Source organism: Oncorhynchus kisutch, linkage group LG30 (genome assembly GCF_002021735.2).
Source record: "Oncorhynchus kisutch isolate 150728-3 linkage group LG30, Okis_V2, whole genome shotgun sequence".
NCBI lineage: Eukaryota > Metazoa > Chordata > Actinopteri > Salmoniformes > Salmonidae > Oncorhynchus > Oncorhynchus kisutch.
Genome location: NC_034203.2, coordinates 5,296,232 through 5,319,081, shown reverse-complemented (window position 1 = coordinate 5,319,081; position 22,850 = coordinate 5,296,232). Strand labels below are relative to the sequence as shown.

General features: G+C 41.3%; 1 protein-coding gene across 1 annotated transcript in view; it reads right to left on the bottom strand.

Annotated features, from left to right (window-relative positions):
• puf60a (poly-U binding splicing factor a) overlaps positions 1–15,131 on the bottom strand; it is an 86,249-nt gene extending 71,118 nt beyond the window's left edge. The window contains exons 1-2 of the mRNA XM_020466649.2: positions 15,004–15,131; positions 1,213–1,308 (exon numbers count right to left, since the gene is read on the bottom strand). Coding sequence (XP_020322238.1) covers positions 1,213–1,308; positions 15,004–15,024 — 117 coding nt within the window. The 5' untranslated portion in view covers positions 15,025–15,131. The remainder of the gene's footprint in view (positions 1–1,212; positions 1,309–15,003) is intronic.
• Positions 15,132–22,850: the final 7,719 nt, after the last annotated feature.

Here is a 22,850-nt window from a genome sequence, read left to right as displayed (position 1 = left end):
ACTAAAGTGCCTATAAGAACATCCAATAGTCAAAGGCATATGAAATACAAATCGTATAGAGAGAAATAGTCCTATAATTCCTATAATAACGACAAACTAAAACTTCTTACCTGGGAATATTGAAGAGACTCATGTTAAAAGGAATCACCAGCTTTCATATGTTCTCATGTTCTGAGCAAGGAACTTAAACGTTAGCTTTCTTACATGGCACATATTGCACTTTTACTTTCTTCTCCAACACTTTGTTTTTGCATTATTTAAACCAAATTGAACATGGTTCATTATTTATTTGAGGCTAAATTGATTTTATTGGTGTATTATATTAAGTTAAAATAAGTGTTCAATCAGTATTGTTGTAATTGTCATTATTACAAATAAATAAATACAAATCTGTATCTGCTTTTTTTTGGTCCTCCAATAAATCGGTATCGGCGTTGAAAAATCATACTCGGTCGACCTCTAGTAAACACCCAATGCATTTGTATGTCCGGTAAATTAAAATCACGTTGTCCAGCGCCAGATTTTGCTAACGGAAACCCTGATGTGTATATCTTTGGTTTGTCGCTTTGATATTGATAGGCTGGGCTAACACGTTCAGTCAATGAGTCAAATATATATATATATATATATATATATTTTTTTTTTACTGTGCTCTGAACAGAAATTATAAGTAATGTCATACAATGTGTGACACTGATCAACATCAATTGAGCTATTCACTTAACCAATTCAGTTGAAAACTGCACAAAAGCATCAAGCATGACTTTTTGTAATGATAGCCCCAGGTCTCCTAAATAATATGTATAATTGATGGTTCATATAACATATTTATAAAGGGAAATAGTCTCCTAAATAAGATGTATAATTGATGGTTCATATATTTGTAAAGGGAAATAATGTCAAGTTGAGGTTAGACTTCATTATTCCATTATTGTTATCATGAAATAGTCTACCATCCAAAAGATGTCATGTTAAACTACAGACAATTTTCCTGCTTTTATATAGGGCACTGTCATTAAAGCACACTCTCTCCTCCATATTTCTTCCCCGTTTCAGTTCAATCCAATTAACAAAAAAATACGTGAGGAGTGACTGCCCCACTCCTTCAGCAGAAAAAAATAATACTGCAGTCTGTGACTATACCACGTCTGCACTGTTGGCCTCTCGCTTTTGTGAAAATCTCAGGAATAAAACCGTTCTAGGGGGCCTTACCTTCTGCAGTGCCTCCTGCTGCTCAGGGGTGAGAGGCGGCAGGCCGAGCTTTGAGGCGGTGCTCTGTCCATTCTCCATCATCAGAGCCTCGCCTCCCTGCAGGCACACAAGTGTATGGTTATGATGACAGGGAGGAAACACCCACTACAAATCTCTGCCGGAAACATCCAAATCAAATCTCTGCAAATCTCTACTCAGAAAAGACCAAGATGGTTGAACTAACAAGTACAAACAAGCTAACTACGTATGACCAACCGCTACCCCCAAACTCAAATATGATCCGAGACTCCCAAGTGGAAGGCTCCATAATGAATGCAGTTAACTTACAAGTTATAATTATATCCACTATCTCCTACTGTGCTGGTTTTGTAACAATAGAATGCAAATTAAGCCTTTTGCACCATTTAGCATACATGACCTAGGTTTGAGAGACAAGTAGCCGTTTATCAAATATGCAGGTACAATTGAGAAGATGCGACTATTTTGAGCTTGCTCTGAAACAAAACGTGCTCATCATTACACTGTGGTGGTAAAATGACACAGAGGAACAGTATAGACAATTTAGATAAACCTGCAGTGTGGTTTTGTAACGGGAAAAAAAATTGACACAAATATTTGGTTCAGACATTTAGTGTAGTCTAAGAATAACAGGATTAAAGAAAACATGATGTTAACAAAATATAACAATGTCTTCCAAAAGAAGAAGCGTGGCCACTTCTTTCAATAGCCTATGTGGGGGACTGAGTGCCATCACCCCAATAAGTGTGCATCATTTTACAGTGCGTGCCTATTGACAACAACACAGAACAAAAACTAACTTGGCATTTATGAACTCCAGAGGGATGCACCACAATGAGCAGTGAGACAATGCACACTCGACGTCCTAACTGACACTCAATATTCCAAAATTCAAAAGCCATTCGCGAGCATCGTCTCTCGCAACCGGTCTTTTGCATGACTCACTCGCTACGAAACACGGGCACTGGGGAAAACACAGACACATAATCTGACACAGTGGGAAAGTTGTAGAACAACTAATTCCACCAAAAAATGTGCAAGTACAGTGCATTGGGAAAGTATTCAGACCGCTTGACTTCATCCACATTTTGTTAAGTTACAGCCTTATTCTAAAATTGATTAAATATGATACCTTTTTTAATCAAATATAAAACACAATAGCCCATAATGAATTGTCTAGGGGAAAATTCCTTCAACATCATGGCTTGGTTTTTGCTCTGACATGCACTGTCAACTGAGGGACCTTAGACAGGTGTGTGCCTTTCCAAATCATGTCCAATCAATTGAATTTAGCACAGGTGGACTCCAATCAAGGATGCTCAAGAAATGTATTAAAAATAAAAAACTGAAATACCTTATTTACATAAGTTTTCAGACCCTTTGCTGTAAGACTGAAATTGATTACATGTGGTAAATTCAATTGATTGGACATGATTTAAAAAGGCACACTATATTTCTTTGTGTTCACCTACAACTTGTGAGAAAGGTAATAGAGCCCTGGATAGTTTGACAGCTTGTTGAGGAAGTTGTAGACATGTTCCCAGCAGTCAGTCCATACTTCAGCATGTCTCCAAAGCACCAATCGCTACTTTGTAATATTGGGTCAGCTAAAACAATGGTTCCCAACCAGGCGTACTATACCCCTTGGGGGTACCTGGCCTATCAACGGGGTGTACTTAAAAAGACTCATGAGATCATAGGTCTACTGGTAAAATGCACATGGAGTATATCCTGGGGGACTTACGGCAGAGCAAAATTCAATTGGTGGTGCAGTAAACTAAAAAGGTTGGGAACCACTGAGTTAAAACCACAGCAGCAAGCTGTTCGCGTCAGTCGCTTGCCTTTCTCTGCCATTTTTCCAACTTGACCTCTCTGCGCACGGAACCCGTGCGGGATGAAATTCGACAACATACGGTGATCGCTACATTAAACATTCATGAAAATACAAGTGTCTCACATGTTTCGAAAGCCTAGAATCTTGCTAATCCAACTGCGTTGTCAGATTTAAAAAAGGATTTACTGCGAAAGAATACGATGCGATTATCTGGGGATAGAGCCCCATAAAAAATATAAAAAATTCAACCAGCACAGGTGCAACAAAATCAAACTGCAATAAAATAAATAGTTTACCTTTGACGATCTTCCTCTGTTTCCAATCTCAATGCTCCTTGTTATACACGAATGTTTTTTTGTTTGATAAAATCCACTTTTATAGCCTAACACGAAACATTTTTTGAACCGCTTGTGTCGTGAATTCCGTCTCATTCCATTTTCGACGACACATTCGAGGTAAATACACACACAGAACATGACTTTTCCAGTCATGTTTGGTTTCATTGCAATCAACTGGTTTGTTTGGGTCATTTCGTATTGACTGAAAGAAACCGATTTGAAGACAACAAGTAATGACATCATTGTGCACCAATGATTTGCCCGCTGTTTCGTTGATTGACTGTATTTTAACCCAATGACCACTGATCGTCTTGAAATCTAGCTGGGTAGATAGCCAATGAGCTGAGGTAAACGGCAATATGTAATGTTTATGTGTTGGAAGACCAACCCATGTAGTAAACTCCGGCGTAAAGAGGTTCATTCGCCATTGACGATTCATACCGGAAGGAGCAACGCATGTTGCGCACAGCATTGTTTTGGTAAAGCGCATATTCAGCTGTTTATTTTTCAATCAGTATAACTAGATATACAGATGTACACACAATTATAGAAGAAATTGATCAAGGACGATTCATTTAGCGATTCCCCAAACGGAGGAATAGTTTTTGAACGGAGAGGACATCGTTTTGGACTGGTAAGTTCTTCTCATGCTAATGCCGTTGTTTGAAATTAATAATATAAAATAGTATTTTTTGGTATTTTGTATATAGTTATTACATTCAAAATGAATAACTTCACCAATTTGGCCACTTGGGTACATTTGGGCTACTTGTGTGGGACACCTGGGTGACTTCATGATAAATGTCATGTAAGCACACGCTTTAGAAGTTATCATTCTGAAACTTTGCACAAGTACTGTTGCCCTCATGTTTTTCACTGAAATTGTCCCCATCATCCTATCTGAATGTTTGTTTTATCTTGTTCATTTTAATGATGATACAACAAAAAGAAAAAACATTTTTTTTCATTTTATTATCTAAACCAGATCTATTGTGTTATATTCTCCTACATTCAATTCACATTTACACAAACTTCAGAGTGTTTTCTTTCAAATGGTACCAAAAATATGCATATCCTTGTCTTCAGGCGGAAATTGAAAAAAGTAGGGGGGGTAGTAGCTCTAAGAGGTTAACGGTTGACGTACTATAACCGTGGCAAATAATTGATCAATTCTACCCTGCTAGAGCTACCCCAGTCAACTGCAAGTGCTGTTATTGTGAAGTGGAAACATCTAGGAGCAACAGAGGCTCAGCCGCGAAGTGGTAGGCCACACAAGCACACAGAACGGGAGCACTGAGTGCTGAAGCGTGTAAAAATCGTCTGTCCTCGGTTGCAACGCTCACTACCAAGTTCCAAACTGCCTATGGAAGCAACGTCAGCACAAGAACTGTTTGTCGGGAGCTTCATGAAATGGGTTTCGAATGCCGAGCAGCCACACACAAGTCTAAGATCACCATGCACAATGCCAAGTGTCGGCTGGACTCTGAAGCAGTGGAAACACGTTCTCTGTAGTGATGAATCATAATTCACCATATGGCAGTCCAACGGACAAATCTGAGTTTGGCAGATGCCAGGATAACGCTACTTTCCCCAATCCATAGTGCCAACTGTAAAGTTTGGTGGAGAAGATATGGTCTGGGGCTGTTTTTCATGGTTCAGGCTAGGCCCCTTTGTTCCAGTGAAGAAAATCTTTACGCTTCAGCATAAAGTGACATTCTAGACGATTCTGTGCTTCCAACTTTGTGGCAACCGTTTGGGGAAGGCCCTTTCTTGTTTCAGCATGACAATGCCCCAGTGCACAAAGCGAGGTCCATACAGAAATGTTATGTCCATATCGGTGTTGAAGAACTTGATTGACCTGCACAGAGCCCTGACCTCAACCCCAGCAAACACTTGGGATGAATTGGAACAGTGACTCCGAGCCAGGCCTAATCGCCCAACATCAGTGCCTGACCTCACTAATGCTCCAGTAGCTGAATGGAAGAAAATCGCTGCAGCAATGTTCCAACATCTAGTCGAAAGCCTTCCCAGAAGAGTGGAGGCTGTTACAGCAGCAAAGGGGACCAACTCCATACAGGCTTCAAACAGACAGTGGCAAGTCAAATTCAAGGACTTTCAAGTACTTTTTCAAGCACTAATATTTATTTAATAACCATTCATTTGTAATAGTTCCTATTATGTAATTGTTTCTAGTCGCTAACAGACGGCAGTATATCACCATAACTTCATGGGGGGAAAAACTGACTTACTATTCATCACTACCTTACAAGTTCTCCTCAATAATACGTTTCACTCTTTATTTACGACATACATGAGTGGTAAGTCAGGACTGATGATGTTGACTGATTTCCTTATATGACCTGTAACTCAGCTAAATCTTTGAAATTGTTGCATGTTGCGTTCATATTTTTGTTCTGTGTACATATTAAATTGTCTTTATACTGTATTTCACTCAATTTGTCATCCCTCTGGATGTCACAACACAATTACATGAAAAACAATTCTGAAAGTGTAAACGTCCCTTAGTTGACTAAAATGTGGTATTCTATACCCAGTTGAAGAGAAAAAATCTGTGTTTAATAAGATTAAAGACTCTCAGGGGACCCTATTAACATTTTAGAGGACCTCACATGGGTCCCGGACCCCAGTTTTGGAACCACTGTACAACTAACCTCTCTCCCTGCTTGTTTCAATGCTTCCTGTCTCTGTGTATCTCCTTTGCCTCCATTGCAGCCTGACTCAACACTGTATGTCTCACTACTCTCTATAAAGAAAAGGTATTTTGATTATAGCTAACTTAATTTCAGTCATCATCCTTCTAGTCAGCTAGTTATAGCTAGTTACCTGGCTAAGAGCCAGAGCCCTTGAGCTACCTAGCTAGCTAGATATCTGACTGAAACATCAACACTCATTCTCCGAGAGTCGGGGGGGGTTGTTTGGGGGAATGTCTGCTGACACCGCAGGAGTCAAGGGATGTTAAAAGAATTCCCACCGTCAACGGCGTCTTTGCTACTTGCCACTGTAGGTCTGGACTGAAGTAGCTCATTTCACCTCTCCGCCTATGTCGTGGGGAAAGTTTCCCATTGGACAGAGTGGTGAATGAATGCGCAGCTAACACGGCAAATCCGGAGGAACAGACGAACATAACGAGCACACACAAATCATTCACGATTCCACTTGTTCGCAGAGGCTGGCGCAATTAGAACTCAGATCAAGAAGCCTTCTGAGCATTGATCAAACGCTGGGAATGCAATAAATGGGTAAACAATAATTAACAAAATAAAACGGTGCGTAAACAGCGTTTAAGTGTGTTTACCCTCCACTACCTCCCTGGTTGGGTCTGGCAAAACCCATTCATAAACATCAATATCCTGCCAGGCAGGATTAAATCTACATTTTCTCTGTATTTTAGCTATCCATGTGACGTTTGGCAGTGCCTGATCAAACCGTTCTGTCCCTGCCTGGCTGAGTGGCAGTGTGGGTGGAATGAGCGATCTCGCCTTGTAGTCCGCCTGGAAATGTATTCACATGACCAATACATTATTCTAATATTTTTCATATTTGATCATTTTCTGTTCTCCACTCATTTTATTTCAAGCTCTTTCAAGTATCAACTTGAGGAAATGTCTGATTTTCAAGGTGTTCCAGTACTTCAACTGGAATGAGATGACCCGATGAGCTGGTGTCCACATACTTTTGGTCATGTAGTGTATTTCCTTCATTTTTTTAATAGGACAGACACTTCAAAACCTTGTTTCTTAATATATATATTTTTACTGTCCTTTTTGCCATTGATGAATGTGTTATTCAATGCATTTCTATGGGCTTTAGTAGTAAAGGCCAAATCAATATTCACTGCTCAAAAAAATAAAGGGAACACTTAAAATAACACATCCTAGATCTGAATGAATGAATGAAATATTCTTATGAAATACTTTTCTTTACATAGTTGAATGTGCTGACAACAAAATCACAAAAATATTATCAATGGAAATCAAATTTATCAACCCATGGAGGTCTGGATTTGGAGTCACACTCAAAATTAAAGTGGAAAACCACACTACAGGCTGATCCAACTTTGATGTAATGTCCTTAAAACAAGTCAAAATGAGGCTCAGTAGTGTGTGTGGCCTCCACGTGCCTGTATGACCTCCCTACAATGCCTGGGCATGCTCCTGATGAGGTGGCGGATGGTCTCCTGAGGGATCTCCTCCCAGACCTGGACTAAAGCATCCGCCAACTCCTGGACAGTCTGTGGTGCAATCTGTTGGTGGATGGAGCAAGACATGATATCCCAGATGTGCTCAATTGTATTCAGGTCTGGGGAACGGGCGGGCCAGTCCATAGCATCAATGCCTTCCTCTTGCAGGAACTGCTGACACACTCCAGCCACATGAGGTCTAGCATTGTCTTGCATTAGGAGGAACCCAGGGCCAACCGCACCAGCATATGGTCTCACAAGGGGTCTGATGATCTCATCTCGGTACCTAATGGCAGTCAGGCTACCTCTGGCGAGCACACGGAGGGCTGTGCGGCCCCCAAAGAAATCCCACCCCACACCATGACTGACCCACTGCAAAACCGCTCATGCTGGAGGATGTTGCAGGCAGCAGAACGTTCTCCACGGTGTCTCGACTGTCACATCTGTCACATGTGCTCAGTGTGAACCTGCTTTCATCTGTGAAGAGCACAGGGCGCCAGTGGCGAATTTGCCAATCTTGGTGTTCTCTGGCAAATGCCGGTGTAAGCACAACCCCCACCTGTGGACGTCGGGGCCTCATACCACCCTCATTGGAGTCCGTTTCTGACCGTTTGAGCAGACACATGCACATTTGTGGCCTGCTGGAGGTCATTTTGCAGGGCTCTGGCAGTGCTCCTCCTTGCACAAAGGCAGAGGTAGCAGTCCTGCTGCCCTCCTACGGCCTCCTCCACGTCTCCTGATGTACTGGCCTGTCTCCTGGTAGCGCCTCCATGCTCTGGACACTACGCTGACAGACACAGCAAACCTTCTTGCCACAGCTCGCATTGATGTTCCATCCTGGATGAGCTGCACTACCTGAGCCACTTGTGTGGGCTGTAGACTCAGTCTCATGCTACCACTAGAGTGAAAGCACCGCCAGCATTCAAAAGTGACCAAAACATCAGCCAGGAAGCATAGGAACTGAGAAGTGGTCTGTGGTCACAAACTGCAGAACCACTCCTTCATTGGGGGTATCTTGCTAATTGCCTATAATTTCCACCTGTTGTCTATTCCATTTGCACAACAGCATGTGACATTTATTATCAATCAGTGTTGCTTCCTAAGTGGACAGTTTGATTTCACAGAAGTGTGATTGACTTGGAGTTACATTGTGTTGTTTAAGTGTTTTTTTTTTGAGCAGTGTATATATATTTTTTTTAATCATTTTTTTGATACCTCAAGGGGCCCTAAAATTCCAAATCAAACAGCTAATGTATCCATAGTATGACCACCTTAAAAAAAGTCCATGTTTGCTCAGCAAAATTCCCCCTCCCCCAAAGTCTTATACTTAGTGTTCAGAGAGTTTTGCATTTTTTAACACCTGTAAGTTCCATTTCCTGCGATCAACAACTAGAAAATACCCTTTAAGGTTGTGTTGCCTGGCTTTAAATAATAACAAATTAGTAAAAAAATATATACAGAACCAGACAAAAGGTTGTACACACCTACACATTCAAGGGTTTTCTTTATTTTTTACTAGTTTCTACATTGTAGAATAATAGTGAAGACATCAAAACTATGAAATATCACATATGGAATCATGTAGTAACTAAAAAAAGTGTTCAATCAGATTCTTCAAAGTAGCCACCCTCTGCCTTGAGACAGCTTTGCACACTCTTGGCAATCTCAGCCAGCTTCACCTGCAATATTTTTCCAACAGTCTTGAAGGAGTTCCAATATATGCGGAGGTCATTGTCCTATTGTGAAACAAATGATAGTCCCACTAAGCGCAAACCAGATGGGATGGCTGCAGAATGGCTACCATGGCTACTGCATGGCTACCACTGCAGAATGCTGTGGTAGCCATGCTGGTTAAGTGTGCCTTGGATTCTAAATAAATCACAGACAGTGTCACCAGCAAAGCACCCCCACACTATCACGGTGGGAACCACATATGCGGAGATCATCGAATCACCTTCTCTGCGTCTCACAAAGAAAGCAGTTGGAACCAAAAATCTCACATTTTGACTGATGAGACCAAAGGACAGATTTCTACCGGTTTAATGTCCATTGCTCGAGTTTCCTGGCCCACGCAAGTCTCTTCTTCTTAGTGTCCTTTAGTAGTGGTTTCTTTGCACCAATTCAACAATGAAGGCCTGATTCACACAGTCTACTCTGAACAGTTGATGTTGAGATATGTCTGTTACTTGAACTCTGTGAAGCATTTATTTGGGCTGCAATTTCTGAGGCTGGTAACTCTAATGAACGTATCCTCTGCAGCAGAGGTAACTCTGGGTCTTCTTTTCTTGTGGCGCTCCTGATGAGAGCCAGTTTCATCATAGCTCTTGTTGGTTTTTGCTACTGCAGTTGAATAAACTTTCAAAAAATATATCTTCATTTGTTTAACACTTTTTTTGGTTACTACATGATTTCACGTGTTATTTCAGTGTTGACGTCTTCACTATTATTCTACAATGTAGATAACAGTACATAAATATATAGTGGCGCAGCCCGTCCACAAGATGGAGCAGGGTTAATGGTTAGACGAATTGACAGGAACGGTTACTAAAGTGTGCCTTTGTCCTCCTGTTTCATGGCCAGTTATATGGTTTTGTTCACATGCTAGGTTGTTTTTCAATGTTCGTTTGAGATTGATGCAATTATCTGCTGCTAGGAAGACAACGCAGTACGAGATATTTTTAAATCACAGAGAAGTGAGTGCCCAAGTTACCACGGTAATGACCCATCCCTTAAAGGGATTCTTGATTGCACATGAATCACTCCCAAAAACTTTTCTTCATGAACTTTGTCATTGTTCTCCTAGTTTATTTGTGCGCTCGTTTCTACTTAGGAGCACATCATGTCCTCCTTGTAAAAAACGCAAGCACAGACAGAGCTCTGAACTAAAAAAATAAATAAGCCGTATCACTCAGCATTTTGTGGCAGGCCATGCACTTTGTTGATTCCTGATATTCAGTTGTAGAACTTATTCTGTTTTTATTATTGGATCTAAATTATTTATTTTAACATACATTGGTTAAAAGACGCCGGTCACAAATTAAACAATATACCCCACTACTTCTTACTATTAATACATTTATTGTTTTTGAAGAATTTGAAAGCATGCTCATGTTTTTTTGTGATTTTTGGTGTAATTATGGAGCAAATAATATTTTGTTTGGTAAAAAGTGACTGGTCGATTTATTTATTTTTTATCTACCTGCCACAGTGGCTGGTGGATCAAAAAGTGTTTTCCCAACCCTGGGTGTCACCATGGAAGCCAAAAACTCCATCCAAATGGTGACTTGAAAACAGTTAGTTTAAGGGCTGTGGTAGAAAACGAATGATGAATTATGAACATCAGTTTCTCCACAATACTAACCTAATTGACTGTGACAAGAAGGAAGCCTGTACATAATTAAAATATTCCAAAACATGCTGCAAAAAAATTGCCAAAGCAAATAACTTTTTGTCCTGAATACACAGTGTTATGTTTGGGGCAAATCCAATACAACACATTACCGAGTACCACTCTCCATATTTTCAAGCACAGTGGTGGCTACATTCTGTTATGGGTACGCTTGTAATCGTTAAGTACTAGGGAGTTTTTGAAGATAAGTACGGCATGGAGCTAAGCACAGGCAAAATCCTAGAGAAAAACCTGGGAGACAGCAAGACAATAACCTAAGACACAATGCCAAATCTACACTGGAGATGCTTACCAAGAAGACAGCGAATGTTCCTGAGTGGCAAAGTTTAAAGTTTTTACTAAAATCCACTTGAAAGTCGATGGCAAGACCTGAAAATGGTTGTCTATCAATGATCAAGAACCAATTTGACAGAGCTTAAAGAACTTTGAATAGAATAATGGGCAACGGTTGCACAAACCAGTTGTGGAAAGCGCTTAAGAAAGACTCTCGGCTGTAATTGCTGCCAAAGGTGCTTCTAGACAGTATTGACTCAGGAGTGTGAATATTTGTGTAAATGATACATTTCTGTATTTAATACTAAAAACATGTTTTCACTTTGTCATTATGGGGTATTGCATGCAGATGGGTGAGAATATTTTTTAATCCCTTTTCAATTTAGGCTGTAACAACAAAATGTGGAATAAATCAAAGGTTATGAATACTTTCTGAAGGCACTACCTTATGCTACTTTCCATGATGTGGACAGTATGTGTTACTACACTACACATGCTGACATTTTGAACATATCGAATTGGGGGGAATTACACATCCTTTTAACCTCAGATCGGTGATGTTAGTATAGAAGTTTATGGTCAACACAACGTCAAGATCAGCTGCTAAAAATAGATACATTTCTTTGGTTTTGTACTGTTAATTTTGCCACACACACTGGAAAACACAGCAATCATTTTCTTCTCAAAATGGCACAGATAATTCTGGGCGGTCTCTCTATAAAAGTCGCTGACCGGAACAAACCACTTTTTCAATTTTTGGACTTCAACGAATCATGACCTGGCATAGGATATTAACGCTGACAAGGGTTGGCTGTTACTTGAGTGTTAGTTTGACTCTCAAATCTATGTATTGCCACACACACACTGGAAAACACAGCAATCATTTTCTTCTCAAAATGGCACAGATAATTCTGGGCGGTCTCTCTATAAAAGTCGCTGACCGCCCAGAATTATCTGTGCCATTTTGAGAAGAAAATGATTGCTGTGTTTTCCAGTGTGTGTGTGGCAATACATAAATCGCAATTGAAACATTTGGTTAAAAATAAGTCCTAGATTATTTGCCCGTATCGTGCAGCCCTACGTGGCAGTGTGGAAATTATCTCAATTGAGCAGTGGTGTAAAGTACTTAAAACTACTTAAGTACTTAAAGTTTTTTTTTGTATTTTGCAGCTCATTCTGTAGTTTTTACCTAATAATGTAAAATCCTGTATAAAATGTAAGTACCATTCATATTTAAATTCCTAAAACATACACTGAAAATTATACTGTTGCTGCTTCCTGACTTTTTGATTTATGGCCAAGTGTCAAAACACCAGTTTTAGATGTCCAAATTCATAATCAATATGCTGAAATAAGTTGTGATATTTTGAAGACCAAAACATAAATGTTACTCCCTACGAACGTTTCACACTAAATTAGTACCTTCTAAACTGCACACGCACCATTATTTACCAAGCGTGATTGATTAGCTTGTTCTACTGAAGGGCCTAAAATTAACCAGCCAAATGCAGGTAGATTTTGGCAGTGGTGGGTACGTTGGCGGATGTTCAGGGCACCATTTCACTCACATTTATGAACGAAAATAGTCAAGTATGGCCCCACATTTATAGTCAAATGCTGCAGTAGCAGTTTTCAAAGTATTTCTGCCATTTTGTTTCATAGCTGGTAAATTAATTGCACAAAGTCAAAGAACGATGAATCCTATATAGCCTATTCCACCTCACGCTGCAACACTGCCTGGCTGGGGGCTGTGTGCATATGAAGAGCTGAGAGAAAGTTTCATTTTTTGAAGCGCACAGGTATAAAAGTTGGTCTAATTTACTTGAAAGGAAAGTCTACTGAAGTGAGACTTTGTCCTTGTGTTTCTCAGCTATTTACATAGAAAAATGATCTTGCTTGTGAACAAAACTATGTTTGAGTTTCAACTGCTCGCAAAGAGAAGACAACGCATACTCAATCTCACAATTAACATGACTAGTCAGGTTAACATTGTGCCCTTAAAGGGGCAGGCAAACATGTGTCTCATCTGTGATATTTTGGTTAAAAGACTCAGGTCACAAAAAATGCAATTAAACAATATACCACATTACTTCTTACTAGTAATACATGTATTGTTTTAGAAACATTACAAAGCATGCTCATCTTTTTTTGTTGGTGTAATTTGAGCAGGGAAAATATATATTTTGGCTGGTAAAAAATCTGAGTGACTTGTAGATTTTAAAATTTAACTGCCACAGTGACTGGTGGACCAAAAAGTCAATTTTCCCTGTTCTACTGTAATCAATAGCGCATGCAAATGAATCACTCTCATTGATATTGTATTGAAATCATTCGCACTCTTCTAACACAGCATCTCCCAAACGTGATCCTGGGCCCACTACACAGCTGATTTAAATGACCAACTCTTCATCAAGCTCTGATCATTTGAAATCAGCTGTGTAGTGCTAGGGGGGAAAAAACATCTGGGGGGGGGGGGGGGGGGGACAAGTTCGAGAAGCTATGTTCTAACAGACAAACCTCAATGAACTTGGACACACTACATGTGTGTTGATAAATGACAACCTGTTGTATGTAGCCATTTATCAACTTATATCTGTGAGAAAATTATGGTCAATACGGAAAAGGAAACCGTTTTCACAGGATAATTTCAACCAATCACCATCTTACACCAGTTTCTAAATAGCGACCACATTTCCTTTGAATGATAGTTTAACCCTCAAATTCATGAGGCCAGAGATTTACGGGATGAGCGGCCGATTTTATTTCCTAGCCACAGTGGTCTGAGAATGAGTTACGTTAAGTCCCAATACAGACGGGCGTGTATGACAAAAACACTGGTACTAAAACCAAAGTTATTGATCCGTTTTAAGCAATGGAATTTTGAGTTCGTCATGACTATAAACGTGATACTAACATCACCAATCGGAAGTAAAGAAGTGTATTTCCTGTTCTTGTGTGTTGATAACGTCAGTCAAACGTTGTAACACTTCCTGTCCACCATAGGGACACTAGCGTAATATAATGAAATGTCATAGTAACTCAACACATCTTTCTACCTACTTTAACCATGGAGAAAGGCTCATAAACACAATTTAACCAGGAGCTCTATATCAGAGCGTCAGTCGCCAGGGTATGTGTAGCAGGCTGATCGTTCGACCTCCCTAGCTACTAACGTCACTCGTTCACCTCAGCTATGACAGGCTGTATTGACTAGTTAGGTAGCTAGTTAACTACATCCAGCCGACTTGGAGAGCTAGCTAGTTGGCGCCTACCCAGTTTCGCGAGTGACGGTACTACTAGTAACTATCTAACGTGAGTTAACTACTATTATCGAAAGATGCAAGTTCGTTGGTTAGTACCTAGCGAACGAACGTTAGCTTCATAGTTAGCTAGGTCTATAAATCCCGCTCTTTGCTATCTAGCTAACCAACGGTACTCAATTCACATTTACTCGATAGTAACGTTAGCGAGCTAAATAGCGCTTGTGTTTGTAATGGCTAACTAACGAGCCAGTGTCAGGCTGGGTTAACAAACTAACTAGCTAGCCATCTAACGTTAGCCAACTGAATAAGGGAACAGGATGAGTGCAGGACAAGCTTGTACTGTACGCATTCAACGATGAGCTGTTCAAAATTTGGTCAATAATCCCTTTTAACCATCAGAGTTTGACCATTGGTGTAAAATATAATCGAAAAACAATGCTATTCGATTTATTTACCGCAGAAACTGCCACCGCCATGAAGCACACCTTTCAGCACAGGGCGACGCCAATGAGGAATTCTTCTTCTATGAAGTTTATTGGCTCCTAGCAACCAACTTCAAAGGTGCATTACCGCCACCTACTGGACTGTAGGAATCAGGTCCGGTTGCATCATCTACACGTAAAGGCGTCCTCGTATTTATTTGTATTTAATTTTTATCATCTTTATTTAACAAGGCAAGTCAGTTAAAAAAAACAATTCTTATTTACAATGACAGCCTATCAAAAGGCAAAAGGCCTCCTTTTGGGATTGGGAATAATAAAATATATATATTGGACAAAGCACACATTATTGTATTTATTTTTAATGACGACCTACCAAAATGTGATTAAAAATAAATATAAATTAAATAAAAATATAGGACAAACATCATGACAAGAGACAACACTACATATAGAGAGACCGAAGGTGACGACACATCATGGCAACAACACAATATGGTAGCAGGACATAACATGGTAAAAACATTATTGGGCACAGACAACAGCACAAAGGGCACAAAGGGCAAGAAGATAGAGAAAACAATACATCACGTGAAGCAGCCACAAGTGTCATTAAGACTGTCCATGATTGAGTCTTTGAATGAAGAGATGGAGATAAAACTGTCCAGTTTGAGTGTTTGTTGCGGCTCGTTCCAGTCTCTACCTGAAGCGAACTGAAAAGAAGAGCGACCCAGTGATGTGTGGGGACCTTTAACAGAATGTGACTGGCAGAATGGGTGTTGTATGTGGAGGATGAGGGTTGCAGTAGGTATCTCAGAGAGTGGGGAGTGAGGCCTAAGAGGGTTTTATAGATAAGCATCAACCAGTGGGTCTTGCAACGGGTATACAGAGATGACCAGTTTACAGAGGAGTATAGAGCGCAGTGATGTGTCCTAGAAGGAACAAGGGTGGCAGATCTGATGGCCGAATGGTAAAGAACACCTCGACGCTCGAGAGCACCCTTACCTGTCTATCTATAAATTAAGTCTCCATAGCATGGTGATCTGATGATCAGATGGTCATCTGAATCAGGGTTCGTTTGACAGCTGGGGTGAAAGAGGAGCGATTATGATAGAAGAAACCAAGTCCAGATATAACCTTAGCTTGCAGCTTGGATATGTGCTGAGAGAAGGACAGTGTACCGTCTAGCCTTACTCCCAAGTACTTGTATGAGGTGACTACCTCAAGCTGTAAACCCTCAGAGGTAATAATCACACCTGTGAGAAGAGGGGCATTTTTCTTTCTGAACCACATGACCTTAGTTTTGGAGTTGTTCAGAACAAGGTTAAGGGCAGAGAAAGCTTGTTGGACACCAAGAAAGCTTTGTTGTAGAGAGTTTAACACAAAATCTGAGGAGGGGTAAGTTGAGTATAAGACTGTATCATCTGCATATACAGTGGGGCAAAAAAGTATTTAGTCAGCCACCAATTGTGCAAGTTCTCACACTTAAAAAGATGAGAGAGGCCTGTAATTTTCATCATAGGTACACTTCAACTATGACTTATTACTTATTTTCCACCACAATTTGCAAATAAATTCATAAAAAATCCTACAATGTGATTTTCTGAATTTTTTCCTCATTTTGTCTGTCATAGTTGAAGTGTACCTATGATGAAAATTACAGGCCTCTCTCATATTTTTAAGTGGGAGAACTTGCACAATTGGTGGCTGACTAAATACTTTTTTGCCCCACTGTAAATGTATGAGAGATGTTTTGATGTAAATTGAGAAGTGCATGGGGCCTAGGATCGAGCCTTGGTGTACTCTCTTGGGGACAGTCAGTGGCTGAGACAGCAGATGTTCTGACTTTATACCCTGCACTCTTTGAGAGAGGTAGTTAGCAAACCAGGCCAAAGACCCCTCAGAGACACGAATACTCAATACTCACAATGCCCACAAGAATGGAATGGTCTACCGTATCAAAAGTATTAGCCAAGTCAACAAAAATACCAGCACAATATTGCTTAGAATCATGGGCAATGGTGTCATCATTTAGGACCTTCAAGGTTGCAGTGACCTGAGTCCATAACCTGAGTGGAAACCAGATTGCATACCAGAGAGCATACTATAGACATTAAGAAAACCAGTCAGTTGATTATTGCCAAGTTTTTCCATCACTTTTGATAAACAGGGCAAAACATAAATTACCGTATAACAGTTAGGATCAGCTTGATCTCCCCTTTTAAATAAATTATGCACTGTGGCTGCCTTCCAAGCAATGGGAACCTCCCCAGAAAGGAGAGACAGGTTAAAAAGGTCAGAGATAGGCTTGGTGATGATAGGGGCAGCAAACTTAAAGAAGAAAGGATCTAAACCATCTGACCCAGATGTTTTTTGGGGGTCAAGTTTTAGGAGCTCCTTTAGCATCTCGGACTCAATGACCGCCTGCAGAGAGAAACTTTGTAGCGGGGCAGGGGGAAAGGAGGGAGGAGCATTCGGGCTAGTCGCATTAGAAGGGCTGGGAGATGAGGAAATGTTGGACGGGCAAGGAGGCATGGCTGAGTCAAATAGGAATCCTGGCTTAATGAAGTGGTGATTAAAGAGTTCAGCCATGTGCTCCTTGTCAGTAACAACCACATCCTCAACATTAAGGGACATGGGCAGCTGTGAGGAGGGGGTTTATTTTCCAGGTCTTTAACCGTTTTCCAGAACTTCCTGGGGTTAGACCCACAGAGAGAGAACTGCTCCTTAAAGTAACTAACTATGGCCCTCTGGATATTCTGAGTGCACTTATTTCTCATTTGCCTGAATGAGAGCCAGTCAGCCTGAGTGTGCGTGTGCTGAGCCTTTCACCAAATGGAATTCTTGAGGTGGTGTAACTCAGCCAGATCAAGGTCGAACCAGGGGCTGAACCTGTTTATCATTTTCATTTTCTTTATAGGGGTGTGTTTGTTTACAATACCACTGAAAATATTAAAAAAGAAGGTCCAAGCGTCTTCGACAGAGGGGATCAAGCTGATTCTATACCAATTTACACAGGCCAGGTCATGAAGGAAGGCTTGCTCATTAAAGTTTTTTAGCAAGCGTCTATGACAAATCAGGACAGGTCGTTTAATTAACTGAGCAGCCATTACGAACACAGGCTGTAAAACAGTGATCACGGTCACAAATTCAGACTTAGTGTAAGGTGCCAGGAGAGAGCTTGGGGCAGGTAGGGTACAGGCAGGTGCTGATGGAGGATGATAACACCCAACAACAGTCAACAAAGCAAAATTTGAACGTTTAATGCTTAAAACCAGCAAATCAAATTGTTTGGGGACATACGAGCACTGAAGGTGATCAGCATACATAAATTGTTTGGAGACAACCGAGCACTGAAGGTGATCCTTGGTAAAGATTGCCACTCCCCCACCTTTGGAAGATCTGTCTTGCTGAAAAAGGTTTTAACCAGAAAGGTTCAAATCAGTGTTCAAAACACTCTTTCTTAACCACGTCTCAGTAATGACCAACACATCTGGATTGGAGTTGTGAACCCACACTTTCAATTGATAAATTTTTGTTAATAAGCTTCTAGTGTTAATGTAAAGAAAACCCAGGCTTTTACGAGAGCAGAAATCAGTGAAGCATAAATCAGAGCACAAGTCAGAATTGGGGTTAGTAACAGAAATGGGCCAGATATCATCAGCAGTAATTTTTCAGGGCATGGCAAAGGACAGGCATAGCTCTGCAGTGTTGATTTTGTATGCTATTTGAATGTGCATCAGGTGGTAACCAGATCATATTGTACAGCAGTTTCATTAGGCAATATGAATACAAAGCCAGTGAAAGGTGGTTAGAATAGGATGGGAGGCCAAAAGTCTGTGTAACCAATAGAGAGTCAGAGTCCTGAGTTGTGGGGACAAACATAGTCTGTCCCACGGTTGGGTAAATGAGTAAGTTCATAGTCAACAAAGCACGCAAGAGTCACGGGGCAAATAGCATAGAGCGCAAGAAAAAAATTAAGTGACTTGGGGCTAGCCATTGTAAGTTCAAAGAGTCACTCGACCCAAAAAGATAACTTGAGAGAGTAGCTCTCTCTGAATCCTGTAGGCTATAAAAGTTTGAGATAAAATAAATAAATAATAGTGTATGTGCATGTATGCTGGAGGCAAGCGAAGGCTCGTGAGAGAGGGGGGGGGGGGGGGGGGGGGGGGGGTACCAGTTTCAGACAGGGGGAGACGGGCAGACAGGGAACAGATCACCCGGTGGGATCAGCAGTGCAACAGGCAATGGCAGTAGGTGTCACACCTGCTTGGGAGAAGCTTTTTTCGGGAGGCTGAGTCGGGGATTAGGCATTCAAGTTTGCACGACTAGAGTCTCCTCGGCAAAAACGTCAATATTAATATTTCTTGAGTTATGTTACATTCATTCTGACTGTTTTGAGGAAGTGCCTATTTGTGCATCTTTATTTTACCTTTATTTAACTAGGCAAGTCAGTTAAGAATAAATTCTTATTTTCAATGATGGCCTAGGAACAGTGGGTTAGCTGCCTGTTCAGGGGCAGAACTACAGATTTGTACCTTGTCAGCTCAGGGATTTGAGCTTGTAACCTTCTGGTTGCTAGTCCAATGCTCTAACCACTAGGCTACCCTGCCGCCCCGGCAGAGATGCCGTAGCCAGTATACTGCCTGACAATAGTCAGAATTAATCTAAAATAACTAAAGAAATCTGTCATTAATTTGTATGGGTTTGCAGAGGAGATCTTAGTCGCACAATTTTACATCTAACTAACATGTTAGGTGCAGTATTTCTCAAGTGAAAACTTGCAACCTTCCGGTTACTAGTCCAACGCTCTAACCACTAGGCTACCCTGCCACCCCTTGAAGACAACTGGGAACTCGGGAAAACATGAGCTCCTACTGGGAAAAGCATTCACGCAAACCTCTGCTTTTAATCGTGGCAAGGTGACCGGAAACATGACCGAATACAAACAGTATTCTATTCCCTCCGTAAGGCAATCAAACAAGCTAAGTGTCAGTATAGAGACAAAGTAGAGTCGCTATTCAACAGCTCAGACGCGAGAGGTATGTGGCATGGTCTACAGTCAATCACGGACTACAAAAAGGAAAACCAGCCCCGTAGCGGACACCAATGTCTTTCTCCCAGACAAACGAAACAACTTCTTTCCTCGCTTTGAGGACAATACAGTGCCACTGACACGGCCCGCTACCAAAACCTGCGGGCTCTCCTTTACTGCAGTCAATGTGAGTAAAACATCCCCAGCTGCGTCCTCAGAGCCTGCGCAGACCAGCTGGCTGGTGTGTTTACGGACATATTCAATCGATCCTTATCCCAGTCTGCTGTTCCCACATGCTTCAAGAGGGCCACCATTGATCCTGTTCCCAAAAAAAGTGAAGGTAACTGAGCTAAATGACTATAGCCCCTTTGCACTCACTTCCGTCATCATGAAGTGCTTTGAGAGACTAGTCAAAGACCATATCACCTCCACTCTACCTGACACCCTAGACTCACTCCAATTTGCTTACCGCTCCAATAGGTCCAGAGACAACGCAATCGCAATCACACTGCCCTAACCCATCTGCACACTGCCCTAACCCAGAGGAATACCTATGTAAGAATGCTGTTCATCGATTACAGCTCAGCATTTAACACCATAGTACCCTTCAAACTTGTCATTAAGCTCAAGACCCTGGGTCTCGACCCCGCCCTGTGCAACTGGGTCCTGGACTTCCTGACAGGCCGTCCCCAGGTGGTGAGGGTAGGTAACAACATCTCCACCCAGCTGATCCTCAACACTGGGGTCCCACAAGGGTGCATTCTCAGCCCTCTCCTATACTCCCTGTTCACCCATGACTGCGTGGCCATGCACGCCTCCAACTCAATCATCAAGTTTGCAGACAACACTACAGTGGTAGGCTTGATTACCAACAACGACGAGACCGCCTACAGGGAGGAGGTGAGGGCACTCGGAGTGTGGTGTCAGGAAAATAACCTCACACTCAATGTCAACAAAACAAAGGAAATGATCTGACTTCAGGAAACAGCAGAGGGAGAAGCCCAGTATCCACATCGACGGGACAGTAGTGGAGAAGGTGAGAAGTTCCTCGGCGTATACATCACGGACAAACTGAAAGGGTCCACCCACACAGATCACCGCCTGGTACGACAACTGCTCCGCCCACAACCGTAAGGCTCTCCAGAGGTTAGTGAGGTCTGCACAACGCATCACCGGGGGCAAACTACCTGCCCTCCAGGACACCTACACCACCTGATGTCACAGGAAGGCCAAAAAGATCATTAAGGACAACAACCACCCGAGCCACCGCCTGTTCACCCCGCTATCATCCAGAAGGCGAGGTCCGTACAGGTGTATCAACGCGGGGACCGAGTTGAGAGACTGAAAAACAGCTTCTATCTCAAGGCCATCAGACTGTTAAACAGCAATCACTAACAGTGAGTGGCTGCTGCCAACATACTGACTCATCTCTAGCCACTTTAATAATGAAAAAAATGGATGTAATAAATGTATCACTAGCCACTTTAAACAATGACACTTTATATAGTTTATATACCCTATATTACTCATCTCATATGTATATACTGTACTCTATACCATCTACTGCATCTTGCCTATGCCGTTCGGTCATCGCTCATTCATGTATTTTTATGTACATATTCTTATTCATTCCTTTACACTTGTGTGTATAAGATAGTTGTTGAGAAATTGTTAGGTTAGTTTACTTGTTAGATATTACTGCGTGGTCGGAACTAGAAGCACAAGCATTTCGCTACACTCGCATTAACATCTGCTAACCATGTCTATGTGACAAATACATTTGATTTGATTTGAGTAGTGGTGTGTGGGTAACCAGGAAAAAATCTCCATATTACAACCCATGTGTTGTGATAATTGCGTTGTTAGTTCATATTCCTTGCCACCAGTGGCAATTTTAGCATGTAAATCTTGATGGGGCAAACAAAACAATGTGGAATGCATGCCAGCAAAGCCACTACACAACAAAACAAGTTTACATACACCTTAGCAAAATACATTTTAACAATTCCTGACATTTAATCCTGGTAAAAATTCACTCTCTTAGGTCAGTTAGGATCACCACTTTATTTTAAGAATGTGAAATGTGATTTATTTCAGCTTTAATTTATTTCATCACATTCCCAGTGGGTCAGAAGTTTACATACGCTCAATTAGTATTTGGTAATATTGCCTTTAAATTGTTTAACTTGGGTCAAACATTTCAGGTAGACTTCCACGATAAATTGGGTGAATTTTGGCCCATTCCTCCTGATAGAGCTGGTGTAACTGAGTCAGGTTTGTAGGCCTCCTTGCTCGCACATGCTTTTTCAGTTCTGCCCACAGATTTTCTATAGGATTGAGGTCAGGGCTTTGTGATGGCCACTCCAATACCTTGACTTTGTTGTCCTTAAGCCATTTTGCAACAACTTCGGAAGTATGCTTGGGGTCATTGTCCATTTGGAAGACCCATTTGTGACCAAGCTTTAACTTCCTGACTGATGTCTTGAGATATTGCTTCAATATATATCCACATAATTTTCTTCCCTCATGATGCCATCTATTTTGTGAAGTGCACCAGTCCCTTCTGCAGCAAAGTACCCCCACAACATGATGCTACCACTCCCGTGCTTCACGGTTGGGATGGTATTCTTCGGCTTACAAGCTTCCCCCTTTCTCCTCCAAACATAATGATGGTCATTACAACCAAACAGTTCTATTTTTGTTTCACCAGACCAGAGGACATTTCTCTAAGAAGTTCAATCTTTGTCCCCATGTGCAGTTGCAAACCGTAGTCTGGCTTTTTATGGCGGTTTTGGAGCAGTGGCTTCTTCCTTGCTGAGCGGCCTTT